This window comes from Octodon degus, unplaced genomic scaffold (assembly GCF_000260255.1).
Source record: "Octodon degus isolate 3935 unplaced genomic scaffold, OctDeg1.0 scaffold00093, whole genome shotgun sequence".
In the NCBI taxonomy this organism is placed as follows: domain Eukaryota; kingdom Metazoa; phylum Chordata; class Mammalia; order Rodentia; family Octodontidae; genus Octodon; species Octodon degus.
Genome location: NW_004524669.1, coordinates 6,340,433 through 6,353,415, shown reverse-complemented (window position 1 = coordinate 6,353,415; position 12,983 = coordinate 6,340,433). Strand labels below are relative to the sequence as shown.

The 12,983-nt window shown below is 51.0% G+C and overlaps 2 protein-coding genes across 2 annotated transcripts in view; both read right to left on the bottom strand.

Moving 5' to 3' along the window:
- Positions 1-1,140, bottom strand: part of Hoxc4 (homeobox C4) — a 63,992-nt gene extending 62,852 nt beyond the window's left edge. Inside the window, exon 1 of the mRNA XM_004637917.2 lies at positions 1,077-1,140. The gene's annotated coding sequence lies outside the window, so the exon portion shown is untranslated. The remainder of the gene's footprint in view (positions 1-1,076) is intronic.
- A 469-nt stretch (positions 1,141-1,609) lies between these two features.
- On the bottom strand, positions 1,610-6,709 carry Hoxc10 (homeobox C10). The gene is made up of 2 exons (XM_004637914.1): positions 5,847-6,709; positions 1,610-2,704 (listed from the first exon to the last, which is right to left on the bottom strand). The coding sequence occupies exons 1-2, from the start codon at positions 6,595-6,597 to the stop codon at positions 2,427-2,429; spliced, it is 1,029 nt and encodes a 342-aa protein (XP_004637971.1). The 5' UTR covers positions 6,598-6,709; the 3' UTR covers positions 1,610-2,426.
- Positions 6,710-12,983: the final 6,274 nt, after the last annotated feature.

Genomic DNA, 12,983 nt, shown 5'->3' with positions numbered 1-12,983 from the left:
GCCCCCTCGATCTGCACCCACATTGCCCCATCTGGGGAGTCTCACTGGAGAGGGAAGGAGGAGAGATGGGTTAGGGGCCCTCGACGAAAACCGACTGATGTAACTCAGGCAGTTTCTTGTTGCCGAGTTCAAAACTCAATCCCAACAACATGAAACTACCTAAGCCACAGATCAGCTGAGAGAGCAGGGCGGGAGATTCGGCTTTGCACCTATCCAGAGGAGAAGGGAAGGGGGTTGGGGAAGGAAGAAATTCAGCCCCGTCCCCCTTTCCGCCCCCAACAACCTCCCTAAGGGCTAGAGAGTGGACTTTGGGTGACTGGGTGGCTTGGGGGGGTCTGCCTTCATCAGTTTCAGATCCAAGGAAATTGCTCTGGGAAAACCTGGTGTAAACGGGCAGGCTAGCTGCTAAGTCTCTGCCCCACCCCCAGCACCGCAGTGGAGCTATTTCCCTGCATCTGGCCCTGGCCCTGGGGGGAAGCTGGATTGTCCTTCCACTCTGGAGCTGGGTCCCCTGTTTTGTCCATCTGGCTCTCCTGTACTCTCCTCCTCTCTCTGATTCTCTCCCTCTCAGCTCCGCTTAGATTTACTGAACCACAGCCTCTGTGCTCTGGAGCCACTTTCAGCCAGGCCACTTGCCTGGCAAAGCCTCACAACCAGGGAGCTTGAGGACCAAGAGCCTAAACAAGGCTCATACCCATGCCAGGAAAAAACAGGAAAATCTAAGCTTCAAGCTCCAGCACTTGTATCCCCCAAACAACCAACCAGACTGAGAAACACCTAGACCGGTGCATGGACCTCAAGGTGACCCTAAGTGCCCACAAAGATAAAGAAGCCAAAACCACCAATTCACCCCTTTAACCATCGAACCCCACAGCAATGGGCCGGGAGAGGAAGAGAGGGAGCTCACAGCCACTGCCCTCAGCTGCCAGCGGTCACAAGGCAAGCCTGGGCTCTGAGCAAGCACCGATGCCCGAAACACCCTCTTCCCAGCTCTGCCCAATGCATGCTGGACACCTGGGGATGCTGCGAGTCCCCACTCTGCCGCCAAGAGAAGAACAAGAAACCGCTTCTCTTACCTTGTCGCTGCCTCCTCCTCCTGCTGCTGCCGGCGTTTCTGTTAGCTGCTGTTGAAAGGGGGGGTGAGCTCATCGTACCCCTCCAGCGGTTAAGTTTATTCCTCTCTTTGGATGGGTGGGGGGCTCTTGGGATGCCCCCCAGCAGTGGTGGGGTGCGCCAAGCCCAGCACCCCAGGCAATCAGATCCGTCTGCTCCTCAAGATTGCAGTTTGCTCTCTGCCTCTTTCCCTCCTCCAGTCACCTTTAAATGCATCTTTTACTGCAGCACCACATTATATTTGCAGATCATAAAATCCACCTCTCGCGCGCACCAAGACCGTCCTGACATTACTGTTTTATGACCTTGACTTATTGTGGTCACCTGGATAATATTTAAATCAACGTTATGGTCTCTCACTTACATTAAACCCGCCAAGAGACGTTCTAGAAAGACTAGGAGATGAGTCAAACACAAAACACACACATCCACACACTCAGCTTCTTTGGGGGAGGGGGGTGTCACTAAAAAACACTAAAAACAAAAAAACCACCCATTTGAGGATTACGATTCCGGAAATTTATTAGGATTTTTTTTTTCTCCATTAAGGAAGCTACATGCAAAAGATACAACATACAGAATATCTTTAAATAACACAACTCCCAGACATGGACAGGGCAGTTTTGGGGGGGTTGTTCTGTCTTTGCTTTGCTATGTTCTATTTTAAATTTTTTGTTCCTCTGGATGGAATTTCTGAGCTGTTAGTGGATGGGGGATGTGGGGGTGCTGGGAGGGGTGGGAGAAAAGCAGAAAGCAGTACAGATACAAGACTTCAAGCAGATTCTCAGAGCGACTGGAAGGTAAAGACACGGAAAAGGGTCTGGTGGAGACACTGGATGCTACGACAAACACACAAACACTAGCTGAACTTTCCAAAACATCTATTATTCTAAGAAGGAGATACAGCAAGGAAGGAGCGATTCTGACTGTGCTCTGCGAGATTACAGACCCTCTCTGGTCGCGTAGTTTCTTTTTTCCCTACAATCGGGTGGATTGGATCTTAACTTTCCATGGAGAACAGAATGCTATGTGTGAGTGCGTGGGTAAGTGAGGGATTGACACACACACCAGCCACACTCCCACCCCCACCTATGAGGGCTCACGCCACACCCCACAGCCCACCACCCCATTTCTCATGCTTTAGATGGAAGCATCCTCGCAGCACGAACCATAGGTCTCTTGGAAGGAGAGTCTGAGGTCTTTGCCTTTTTTGCAGGCGCGTTGCATTTATACTCAGGGAGGAAAAAAAAATATCACCAGGCACAAAGGGAGGAGGGGCGGGGAAAAGAGAGGGGGGAGGGGAGGCCGCGCGCTCAGGTGAAATTAAAATTGGAGGTCAGTTCCCGGATCCGATTCTCTCGGTTCATTTTCTTGAGTTTCATTCTGCGATTTTGAAACCAGATTTTGACTTGTCTGTCTGTAAGGTTAATGGTCTTGCTAATCTCCAGGCGGCGCTCTCGCGTCAAATACATATTGAACAGAAATTCTTTCTCCAATTCCAGCGTCTGGTGTTTAGTATAGGGGCACCTCTTCTTCCTTCCGCTCTTTGCTGTCAGCCAATTTCCTGTGGTGTTTTCTGCCTTTATCTCCTCTGTTAAAAATAACATTATTTGCATAAGTATCCCGTGAAGATGCAAACCCTCACAGCAGCGCTGAAGCCTTGGCCAGCCTGCTGTGGGGGCAGCGGAGGGAGGACAGGGGAGCTGCTCTGGCTCCATAGGCCTGGTGGTGGGGGTCCTCCTGGGCTTGGGGCGCTTAGAATCTCTTTGGGGGTCTAGAATTTGGGGGTGGCTGATAAAAGAAAAGGGTTCTTGTCTTCAAAGGATTTATTCAATCTTGATTACCCAAGTGATCTTTACCTGGTAACCCTAGTATTCTCACTTTCTCCCAGCTTGCTGGCTCTGATGGGTGTCCTAGACCTCTCTAGACCCTTCCTCAGCTCTGTGACGCTCCCAATCTAGACAAACTGAACCAGACAGAAAAGCACTTTTCCAGGCCCCAGACATGTCCAGAGTCTACCCTACAGTCCAGGCCAATTTCCAGAGCTTTGATCCGTTTCAACTTGGTGGAGAAACTCTGTCCCAGTTTCTGCTGCCAGAGGCTACTGACACTGTCCTTGCACCAGGGCCCCAGGTCCTACTCCCCTGTGAGCTGCCATAGAACTAGACTGCCTCGGTCAGCCTCCCAGTTATAAACTCTTTCTTTCCTGCCCCTTTCCCTTAGGTGTGTGTAACTGAGGCAAGAAAACATATTCCAGCAGTGGAGGTCAGGGGCAATAGCTTGGGGCATACTGAAGGGTCTTCAAACAACTTCCTAGCCTAAGGTCAAGGTAGAGATAATCTGAGATATTGCAGCCTCCTAGAAATCTGCCCAGTCTGTGCACAGCAGACATGTATGCCTGTAAACAACACATGTATACCTGTGGAGATACATATACTTATACACACAGAGGTATGTTCATGTGTCCACTCATATGAGGAGATGCTATAGTATAGTATTTATTTCCCATTATCTTATTGACAGCTTCTTTCCTTGACACAGTCTTTCTAAAATGGCCAACCCTTTTCTTCAAGCAGCAGAAGTGAACTTGACAATGTGTTTGTGTTTTTTTTTTTAAGGGAAAAACATAGACTCCAAAGATCTGAGAGGGAACACACAGAACACAGCTCTGCTGAGGTCTCTGTGCATTTTCTTCTCCCTTTGCCAAAGGATGAGGCCAGTTTCCAGTATCTTATCTTGACTGGGGGTGGAGAAGGGAGCCGAAGGAGAACCAGGAAACACCAGAAAAATGTAAGCTTGAAACTGCAGGATAAAAATCTCAGGGTCTGTAATTATGCTGCTTTTGCACCTGCAGCTTCCTGCCAAATTGCTCTTCATAACCAGCTCTATCCTGTTTATTTTCTTATTGGGGTTGTTGGCTTTGGGGAGGGGTGAGAAAAATTACAAATGGAGAAGTTTAGCCAAAAGCTGTCTGGGCCCTGGCCTGGAGGAGACACCCAAGGGGATGGGGTGGGGGTGGGTGGGGAGAGAAGAGCACAGAAGTGCAGCCTAAGGGAATGAGGTGAATGGGCAAGGGATAGCAGTAAAGAAAAGCAGCTTATCCCAATGGGTGCACTTAGGAGCTGGACTTGTTAACCTTGACTTTGCCTTTAGTGAGGCTAGAATAGTTATTTCTACTTGAAATCTGTACCCCTCAATGAAGCTCAGGGTCTGCAGTGAGGGTATAAAATTAATCCTTTACACTGTAAGTGCACCACACCCACACAGAAGGCTAGGTGCTTATGTGTGTCTCCCCCTTTCCCTCTCAACCACGAGAACACGTTGTGGTCATTTTCCAACCAGGGTCTCTGAGGACTTATTTGTCAAGGCCACCTTTGCAGAGAAGACTCAAGATGGTGAGGCTCTGTCATTGCCCACCAAGAGGACATGTGTGTATGTGAGCAGACATGCGTGAGTGTGTGAGGAACGTGCAAGAGGGGTGTGTGTGTGTCACAGGTCGCTGTCAGGCATGCCTGTGCATCGCATCCATATACAAAGCACCAGAAGATCCAGACCAACCCCAGCCTGCTCCATTCTCAATATCTTACCTACCTCTGCACCCAGTGAGCCCCGCTTATGTATTGCTGCCAGTAGTTACTGTCAAAGGGAGCAGGTTTATTCCTCCCTGTTGGGCCTTTTCTGATTTTTTTTTTTTAGTCCAACTTTTCACGGAAAGTTGTTCTCTTCAGGCTCCCTCCCTTGTTTCTGCATCCTCCAAATTCTTTTCCCAGGTGTCAGAGAAAGGTTCTCAAAGTCCCCAGTTCAGAAAGCAGAAATGAATCTTGAACCCTGAGCTTGAACTCCGTCTAGGCTTTCTCACTCTAAACCAAATCAGAGTGAAACACAACCAAAGCTACACTCCTTTCAGGAGAAAACCGGCTGCCACACAGAGAAAATTTCCAACCACTCATTTGTAGGCTGCTTTTGGAAACCAACGGGAATAAAATGTAATTTAACTAAGAAAAGGAACAGAAAAAAATTAAAGGAGGAGACAAAAAACTTAAAATGTTCCAAATGCCCTGTTCCAACGCCATCCTCAGGCCAGGCATCTGGAAGAGAGGGAGGGATGTGGCGGGCAGTCCTTCACCTCCACCTCTTCCGGCCTCAATGCTGCTGCTTAAGGCCCCTGGCCGAGCCAAAAGCCGAAGAAGCCCAAAGTACAAGTAGAAACCAGACCCACAAACAACAAATCCTGTTTCTCAGGAAACAATTTCCAATTGGGAAAATGCAAGAAAGAGAAATTGTTCATTTTTCAAGCCCTCCTTCGTCCCTAACCGAAGATCGCCATTTTAAGCTTTTTTGTGAGCCTTTGACCTGAGTAGGGGACATCAGCCCCCCAGCATTCCAGCATTGGGAAGGCAAACCAAAGCCAGCACATGGCCGGGGGCAGTCACCAGTCCTGGGCAGCACAGGGCGCCCGCAGCCTGTCTGTGGTGCTCACAGCACCCACCTCTCTGCCTTAGCACCCAGGGCCCAGGCTGGCCCGGCACCTCCACGTCGCTGTTTACCTTCCCCAGCTAAGTGACGCGCCACCAGCTTGGCGCTCAGCAGATCCCTGCCTCAAGCCGGGGTCGCATTCCCCAGACATGACGTCCCCGAGGCCTCAGCCCAACTCTTGTCCCCTGCTCCCATCCCGGCCAAGAAGACCCAGTGCCCGAGAGTCCCAGCCGGGCCCACGGCCCAGGCGGCCTTACCTTTTGCTTCGTTATCCGAGGTGTCTGGGCTGGAGTCGGCGGTCTTGGCCCGGTCCTTTTCGCTCTCCGAGGGGCTGCCTTTTGGGCCCACCAGGCTCTGCTCGGTCTTGATTTCGTTGGGGCTTGGAGTCTGGCTGTCGGATTTGGGGGTCTCGGGAAAGCTCACTTTGCCCCCGAGCTGAGGCGATTCCAGATGTTCCGCGCGCGGGTTGAGATTGGCCCGCTGCTCGAAAGGGGCTTCGAAGTCGTTGGCCCCGGCACAGTGGGGCGTCTTGTCCAGCGCCGAGTAGCTCGGGCTGGCGCGGTAGTAGCTGGGCACGGGCACCTCGTGCTCCCCGAGGCAGGACTCCGGCAGGGGGTGGGAGTAGAGCGCTGCCTCGGGGCCACTTTTCGCCCGTTTCTCTGCGCTGTACATGCAGCAGACATTCTCCTCCTTGACACTAGGTGGGTAGGAGCAGGAGGACAGCGGCCTGCCAACAGGTTGTTCCAAGCGGTAGGCTGCTTTGGGGTCGCCCCAGGAGTCCAGCTGCGAGAGGTAGGACGGGTAGGTGTTGAGGGCGAGGTTGGGGCTGCTGCCCTCATCCCTCTTGGAGAGCGAGGGCGCGAGCCCGCAGCCCCTCATCACCCCGCAGTTGAAGTCACTCCCGGATTGCATATACATGCCTGCGCTCCGGCTATAGCGCTCTCCTCCGCCGGGCGCAGCCAAGGGCTCCGCGTATGAGTTCGGAGTTACATTGCGAGGGCATGTCATTTTCAGAGAGAGGGGTTTTTAAGGAGCAATACTACAGCCGAGGAGCTGACATCTTTTTTCCCCCATCCGGGAAAGGGGGGGCGGTTGGAGGGGCGGGAGGAAAAAGAAGGGGAGGGGGGAAATATCAGCTCCATAATTATCCGCGCATTCGGTCCTCACCATGTGACGGCTAGACCAATGGGATTTGAAAATGGCCTTGATGATTCAGACGGCCGTGACGTCAGCGGGGTCAAGTTGTCGGCAGGCGGAGCGCGCAGCGTGGAGTAACAGCGCCACCTAGCAGCTGCCTCGGGGTAGGGGCACCCGAGTCCTTCCCCGCGAACAAAGGAAGCGCCCCCCGGGCCGCCGGGGCGGGGTGGGGTGGTGGGGTGTTGGTGGAGGAAGGAGGTGGAGAGGTTCTGGGGAGAGTGGGGTTTGTTTTCCCGGGAACCAGCCAATAACTCCTGGGGAGAGAGGGTTGGAGAGGGGAAAAATGCTGGACAGAGGGAGCGAGGCAACCCGGGGCTCAAAACAGTCAAATTCAAATTAAAAGGTCAAGACACGACTCAGGTACTTCCTCCCCTCTCCTCACCTCCCTTTTCCTTCCCCTCAGTCCCCATCCCCATTTCTTCTCTAGGGGTGGGAGTGGGGTGAAGTGTTTTGGTTTTTTTTTGGCTGGGTGCTTCGGCGAGTAGAGAAAGTTAAAGAACCGCAAACAAGACTAAAGTTTCTGCTCTTCTGATTCCCTGGTTCCTCCGGCTTGGCCCTTGGGGCTGGAAGCTTTGGGACCAAAGTCCTGGAGGTTAGTTGAGTTACAAGTTCCCTGTGGGGCTTGTCCAGGAATCTGCAGTGTTGGGGGTGGATCAGGGAGGGAGTCGCTGGCACTTAAGAGCTGTTGGGGACAGCATGCACCTAGTGGAAATATGGATTCCTGGAAGAGAAAGCCCAGGACCAAAGGTACCCGGTCTGCTTCCTGACCTCAGCCTCAGCGCGGGAGCTGCAGCTGCAGCCTGGGCCGGGCTGGGTGGGCAGCTTCTGGGCCACCGTCTCAGGGATTTGGCCTTGGAGCGGTTCGGCCACTTCAGGCCCTGGTGGGTCTTGCTTTCTGCTTGACCTTGCTCTCACCAAAACAGGATGTATTCCTGGAGCGAAAAAGAGAACCTGTGAGAGCCTCAGTCGGGTTGGGGGAGTATGAATCAGCACAAGGAAAGAAAGGACCTGAGTCCAACCAAATCTGACCCAAAGAAATGTCCTTTACACTGTGATTGGGCTGGGAGCATCTTTGGAAGGAGAAGGGAAGATGATCTATTTTTTGTTGTTGTTTTTGTTTCTGGTTTTTAGTAAAGGAAAAAAAAAAAGGGGAAATGTTTGTTTCAAATACTTCTTTCCGTTTCTCCGCTGCCTTTCTCCTAAAGCGAACTAAACTCTCCACCCCTTCCTCAGGAAACGGAATCCAGAAAAGAACTTGTCTTTCCGGTAGCCCCACATTTTTCCCTGGTCAGAGCCTGGGGTTTTGACTTTCTGAAGGGCTAAAGCCTGGCCAGGAAAGGACCTGAGTGCCGGGCGCCCTGGCGTGGACGAGAGAAGAGGCTGGACTGCTTCTAAAGAGGCCCAAGGCAGTGCAGCTAGAAGAGGACTGCGGAGAGAAGTCTGCTGGATTCCCCCATCCAGGGGTTCGGAGATTAGGCACAGGGTTCCTGAACCCCCTAAAAACTGGCAGAAAATGAAGCGTATGTGGCTTGCTTGCAGGACTGGCCAAGGGAGATTTGAAATAGTTTTGTGTTTTCATTTGCAGGGGTCGCAGTGGCCTCAGCATGGGGGTTATCCAGGGCAAGGTTAGGCTGTTTAGGCCCCAGACCAGACTTGGGACAGCCCGGGCAGCAGTCAATCCAGGGAGCCATTTGTCCCGTCACCCATCCCTCGGGAAACAGCCGAGACTTTATGGCCACTCTGTTTGTATTATCTGCATAAGTCTTTCCCTACCAGTTTGATCGAAACCGTTCCCTTTTACGAGGACCCAACGAAAATTTCCCGTCATATTTATCAGCTGGGAATAAAAATTTAGTATGGGAACTGATATTTCCTCATTTATGGGACGATGAAATTAAAGACCAAAGCAATTGAGAATTATATGGCGTGGGGTTTCCTCCCCCTCTTTCACATCTCCTTTATTTTCCTGCCTGGTGTGTCTGTCCCTGGAGTTTGTCGTCCCAGTCGTCTGCCCTAGCTTCCCATGTTGCAGTCTGGTGGGTCCTTTCCCCACGGCCAGGTGCCATGGGGACACCTCAGCTCTTCCTGGCTTTTCTCAGTGTTAATAGCGGGGAGCGGGAACAGCACTTCGGAAACCTCTACCCAGGCCAGAGTAGTAGGACTGAGGAAGGTTAGGAGGAAGGAGTCTTCACAAGGGAGGAATCTTGAATCCACCCTGGGAGGGGGTGGTAGGAATCAGCAGGAGAGTTTGAAGGAGATAAATTTTAGAATACTCCTCAAAAACAAATCCCCTGGCATAAGCTGGGGAGCCTCAGGAGAGGAGCAGAGTCACTCGGCCTCTGGCCTGTCTCCTCTACCAGGCGACCACAACCCAAGCCCACCTCTAACCTCAGCTTTGGGAGGGTGCTGATTTGCTTCAGAATCTTGCCATTATTAATGGAAATAATACCCCCAGGGAAAAGCCTTAACTCTCACCTCCTCACAAGAACGAATAGTGTTTAAAGTTGAAATAATTAGAAGTATGATAAACATGGCCCATTAATGAAAAAGGAAATCAAATTCATCAGCCTAAGTGGGACCCCCGGTGGGACAAATGTTTGCCTTTAATTACTCAAGATAAACGAAAAGCCGGCTCTGTTAAACAAGAGTCCGCTAGCTAGCTCGGACGCAGATTTGAGTAACTTGGGGTTTTGCAGACTTTGGAATTCTGCCTCAGTGGAGGTAAAAGGCAGAAAGAAATGAGCGAAAGGACTCAGTGAAGGAAGCATTTGAAAGGATCTGGGAAGTCCAGCCAGGTCGGGGTCCCACCCCTGCCCCCTTGGGCTCCGTCTTTCCCGAGGCCACGAGCAAAGGCAGTTTCCCTCCTATTGTGCCGGCCTGGCGTTCAAAGGCATGTGGGCCGCCACGGCCACACCGTCTGCTGCCGCTGCCTGGCGCCCACCCGCCCAGCCCACAGGGCTAAGGCCCCTCAGCTTGAACCCTTAGCAACTAGACTGTGGTCCAGGGCAATTCTGTTACTAAAATCACCACCATGCTGAATGGATTTAAGCCATTTCCCCAACTTCTCCAGAGTGTGGAGAGACCTGTGCCTTTCTCAGGCTCCTGGGGTTCCACTTCTTACCTCAACTTGGGGACTTGAAAATCCAGGGACTGCTTTCACACTGTGCCCGCACCTTGACAAATCCCACCCGCCTCTGAAGCCCTTGCCTCTGCTCTTCCTGCCTGGTACCCCGACCCTGAAGGGGCAGCAGGGATGGGTCCGGGCCTCCTGCCCCTTGTGCATCTGTGAGTAAGCGAGCTGAGGAGCGATCAGGAGCTCCTTGCAAGCTCCAGGAGGATCCAGCGGTTCCACAGGGTAGGCTAGGAGCTGAGGCGATAGGGGTACCAGTGTCAAAACAGAAGAAGAAAAATGTAGCGCTTGACGAACAGAAAGAAATCTCAGCTGTTCTCTCAGCTGTACCCCTGAAATCACCCTCAAAGCACCTCAATTTTTCCAATGAAAATTGCCGGAGTTTCCCCCAAGAGATTAAGCAAATCATCTGGCAACTTCTAAAGATGAGGTAAAAAAGAAAGTAAAATACCTTTGAAGTAAATAATAAAATAGAATAAAAATAAAATGTGTATACTGAAATCTCTTCAAGCGAAATGGAGAACAAGGTTATAGTAGTGATTGCAGGGTTTTTCTTCTTAGTTTGGGTGCAGAGAGGAGATAACTAATTCTCTTCTCAAATCTTGAAGGTAAGATTTGTTTTTCTTCACTAGCCAGGCTTTGTCCCAGCTGAATTGTGAGCAGGGCAATCCTAGGCAAAATGTGGCGCTCTCAGAGATCCAGAAAATAGGTTTTCAAACAGGTATGGAGGTGGGAGGCCGAGGAGAGTGAAAAGAGCCCTTGGTCTGCTTCAGATCCCAGAGCCATCCTGGCATCCTGGCCAGCCAAATCGCTCTCACATCTGGCCGTGTACACGCTCGCACCCATACGTTGTGGAGTTTAGCATCTGTACACATGTCCAACTTGCACTTAATTGCATATACACAGCCACAAACATTCTCTTTTACTCAAAGTGCTCCCTGAGTTCCTTTAATCCTGGAAGTCTGATAACTCTGGCCAGCTTGTTTCCCCGGCCTTGCCCCTTGCCGAAGCCGAACAGTTATTTAACTTTGCTTCCTGAATCGAAACCAGACGGCATACACCTCCGAGAGAAGCGTTGGGAGGAGGAGCCGGCTGGGAGGTTGTCTTGCGGAGAAGGCCTTGGTCCCCACTTTGATGGTTTGTTTCTAAGTCGCCCCAGTAGGTCAGGTTTCTAGCCACTGCCCAGGCAGTGGTTGGGCTGGTTTGCTCCGGAGAAAATCCCCTCATCCTCCCTCCCTGAGCAAAAGTCTTTTGTGAAGATCTCTTCTACTTTTCTTTCCTTTGTGCTTTTTTAAATTTCTTTTTTATTTCCCCTTCCTCCTTTTTTTGTTTCCTTCTCTTTCTAGTTTCCTTTCTCTTCGTTTTCTTGTAATTCATTTTTCCTTCCTCTTTTTCTTAATTTGATGTTTTCATTCTCCATTTTCTTTTTCTTTTTTCCTGTATTATACAATTTCTTCTTTGTTATTTTCTTTCCTCCTCAATTCTTTCTTTCTCTTTGGCTTTTCTTCCTAGGTTTTTTGATTTTTCTCTGTTGTGCTGGGCTCAGTGTGCATGGTGTGGGTGCACCGGGATTTTTCGCTGGCCCCTTGATCCTGGCCACTCTTGGCCACTCGGGCTTTGAGTTGATCCTCTCCCACCTTCAGCCTTAGCACAGCTCTCAGGAGGCGAAGAGTAGGCCGCCAGGCAGCGGCCAGCAGCCAGGCCTCAGCAGTCGCCATTAGAGGGAAGCAAGAAAAGGGGGGCTCTGGGGCACAGCCCGACCAATACTAATGGCTGTTTGAAATGTCAGGTTCCACGGGACAGTTATCTTCATTTTTATTACCCCCAAATCCACCAGGCTTGCCTCTGGAGAAGTTGCCCCACCTTTATTCTGACCATTAGAGCCAAACCTTAAAATGGCCCAAAGTTGATCCCAGTCGGTTCCCCCAAGATTGCAGAGAGGGAAATGAGAGTAGAGTTCCGTCCCTTGGAGATGGGAGGCAGGTCCAAGGGGTCGTCATCCATGGACTTGGAAGCCCAAGGCCATGTCCTCACATGAGCACCTTTGTTCTCTCTGAGCTCCTGGATTGCAGTCCTGCTGGCCTCTGCTGCCTTTGGTTCTGTAACAACTGCAATCTCTTGACAGGAGTTTCTTAGCATTTTTGGATTCTGTTTTTCTTCAAACCCACTTTTGATTTCACAAGCAGCAGGGATGCAGGGCTATGTGTGTAGAGACAGTCCCACACCAGCAGTCTGAGTCAAGGTTAGGGATCTTGTCCACTTTGTGCAGGGGGGAGGGTTAAGGGTTGGAGCTGAGAGTGTGTGCAAGGGATGGGGGGGAATAGTGTCTGCAGGAAAACCAGAGAATGAGATGGCGATTGTATTGTCCTTCTGATATTGTTGAAAAGTTGGGGTCTATTAGGGAGTATCTCAAGAATATAAGAAGATAGCATACAGGACTCTTCTAAAATCCAGCCACTTCAGTTGGCTGGCAGCCCCCACAGCCAGGTCCAAGGCAGGCTTCAGGAAGGATTAGTGCAAACTTGGAGCCCTTTTGCCTTTAGCAAAGAGAGGTAGCTTCAGATCCCCCCTTTTCCAACACACTTGCAATGAGCCTCAGACCCTCTCTCTGTTTCCCTTTTCAAAGACCTGAGATTCCAGACCAAAACTTTAAATTTCTTTTTTAAAAACGGGGGGGGGGGGAATCTTGTAAAACCTTTATGCCAAACAAAGTTATAAAAGCTTCCCGGGCGTTGCCTTTTCCAAAGTTTTATATGAATAATAAAGAGTGTAGTCGCGTGCAGAGTGTTCTGGCTGGCTCTAAGTGGGGAGGGTTTAGCAACAGCATTATCCAGCCCTAGGGCACCAGGAAACCCCAGGGCTGCCCCCTTTGGGGAATATTGGCACCAAAAAGGAATTGTCCTACAGATTCTTGAGAAAGGCGGGGTGGGGTGGGGGGAAGAAGGGGCAGTGCCCTTGACTCTCGTGAAGTTCAAAGTTCTTGGCCCTGGAGAAGAAAGCTGCCCAGTGGTCAGCCCACTCGAGAAATTAGCCCAAGGTAATTTCTCCCCTCTGATTGAGAACTGGC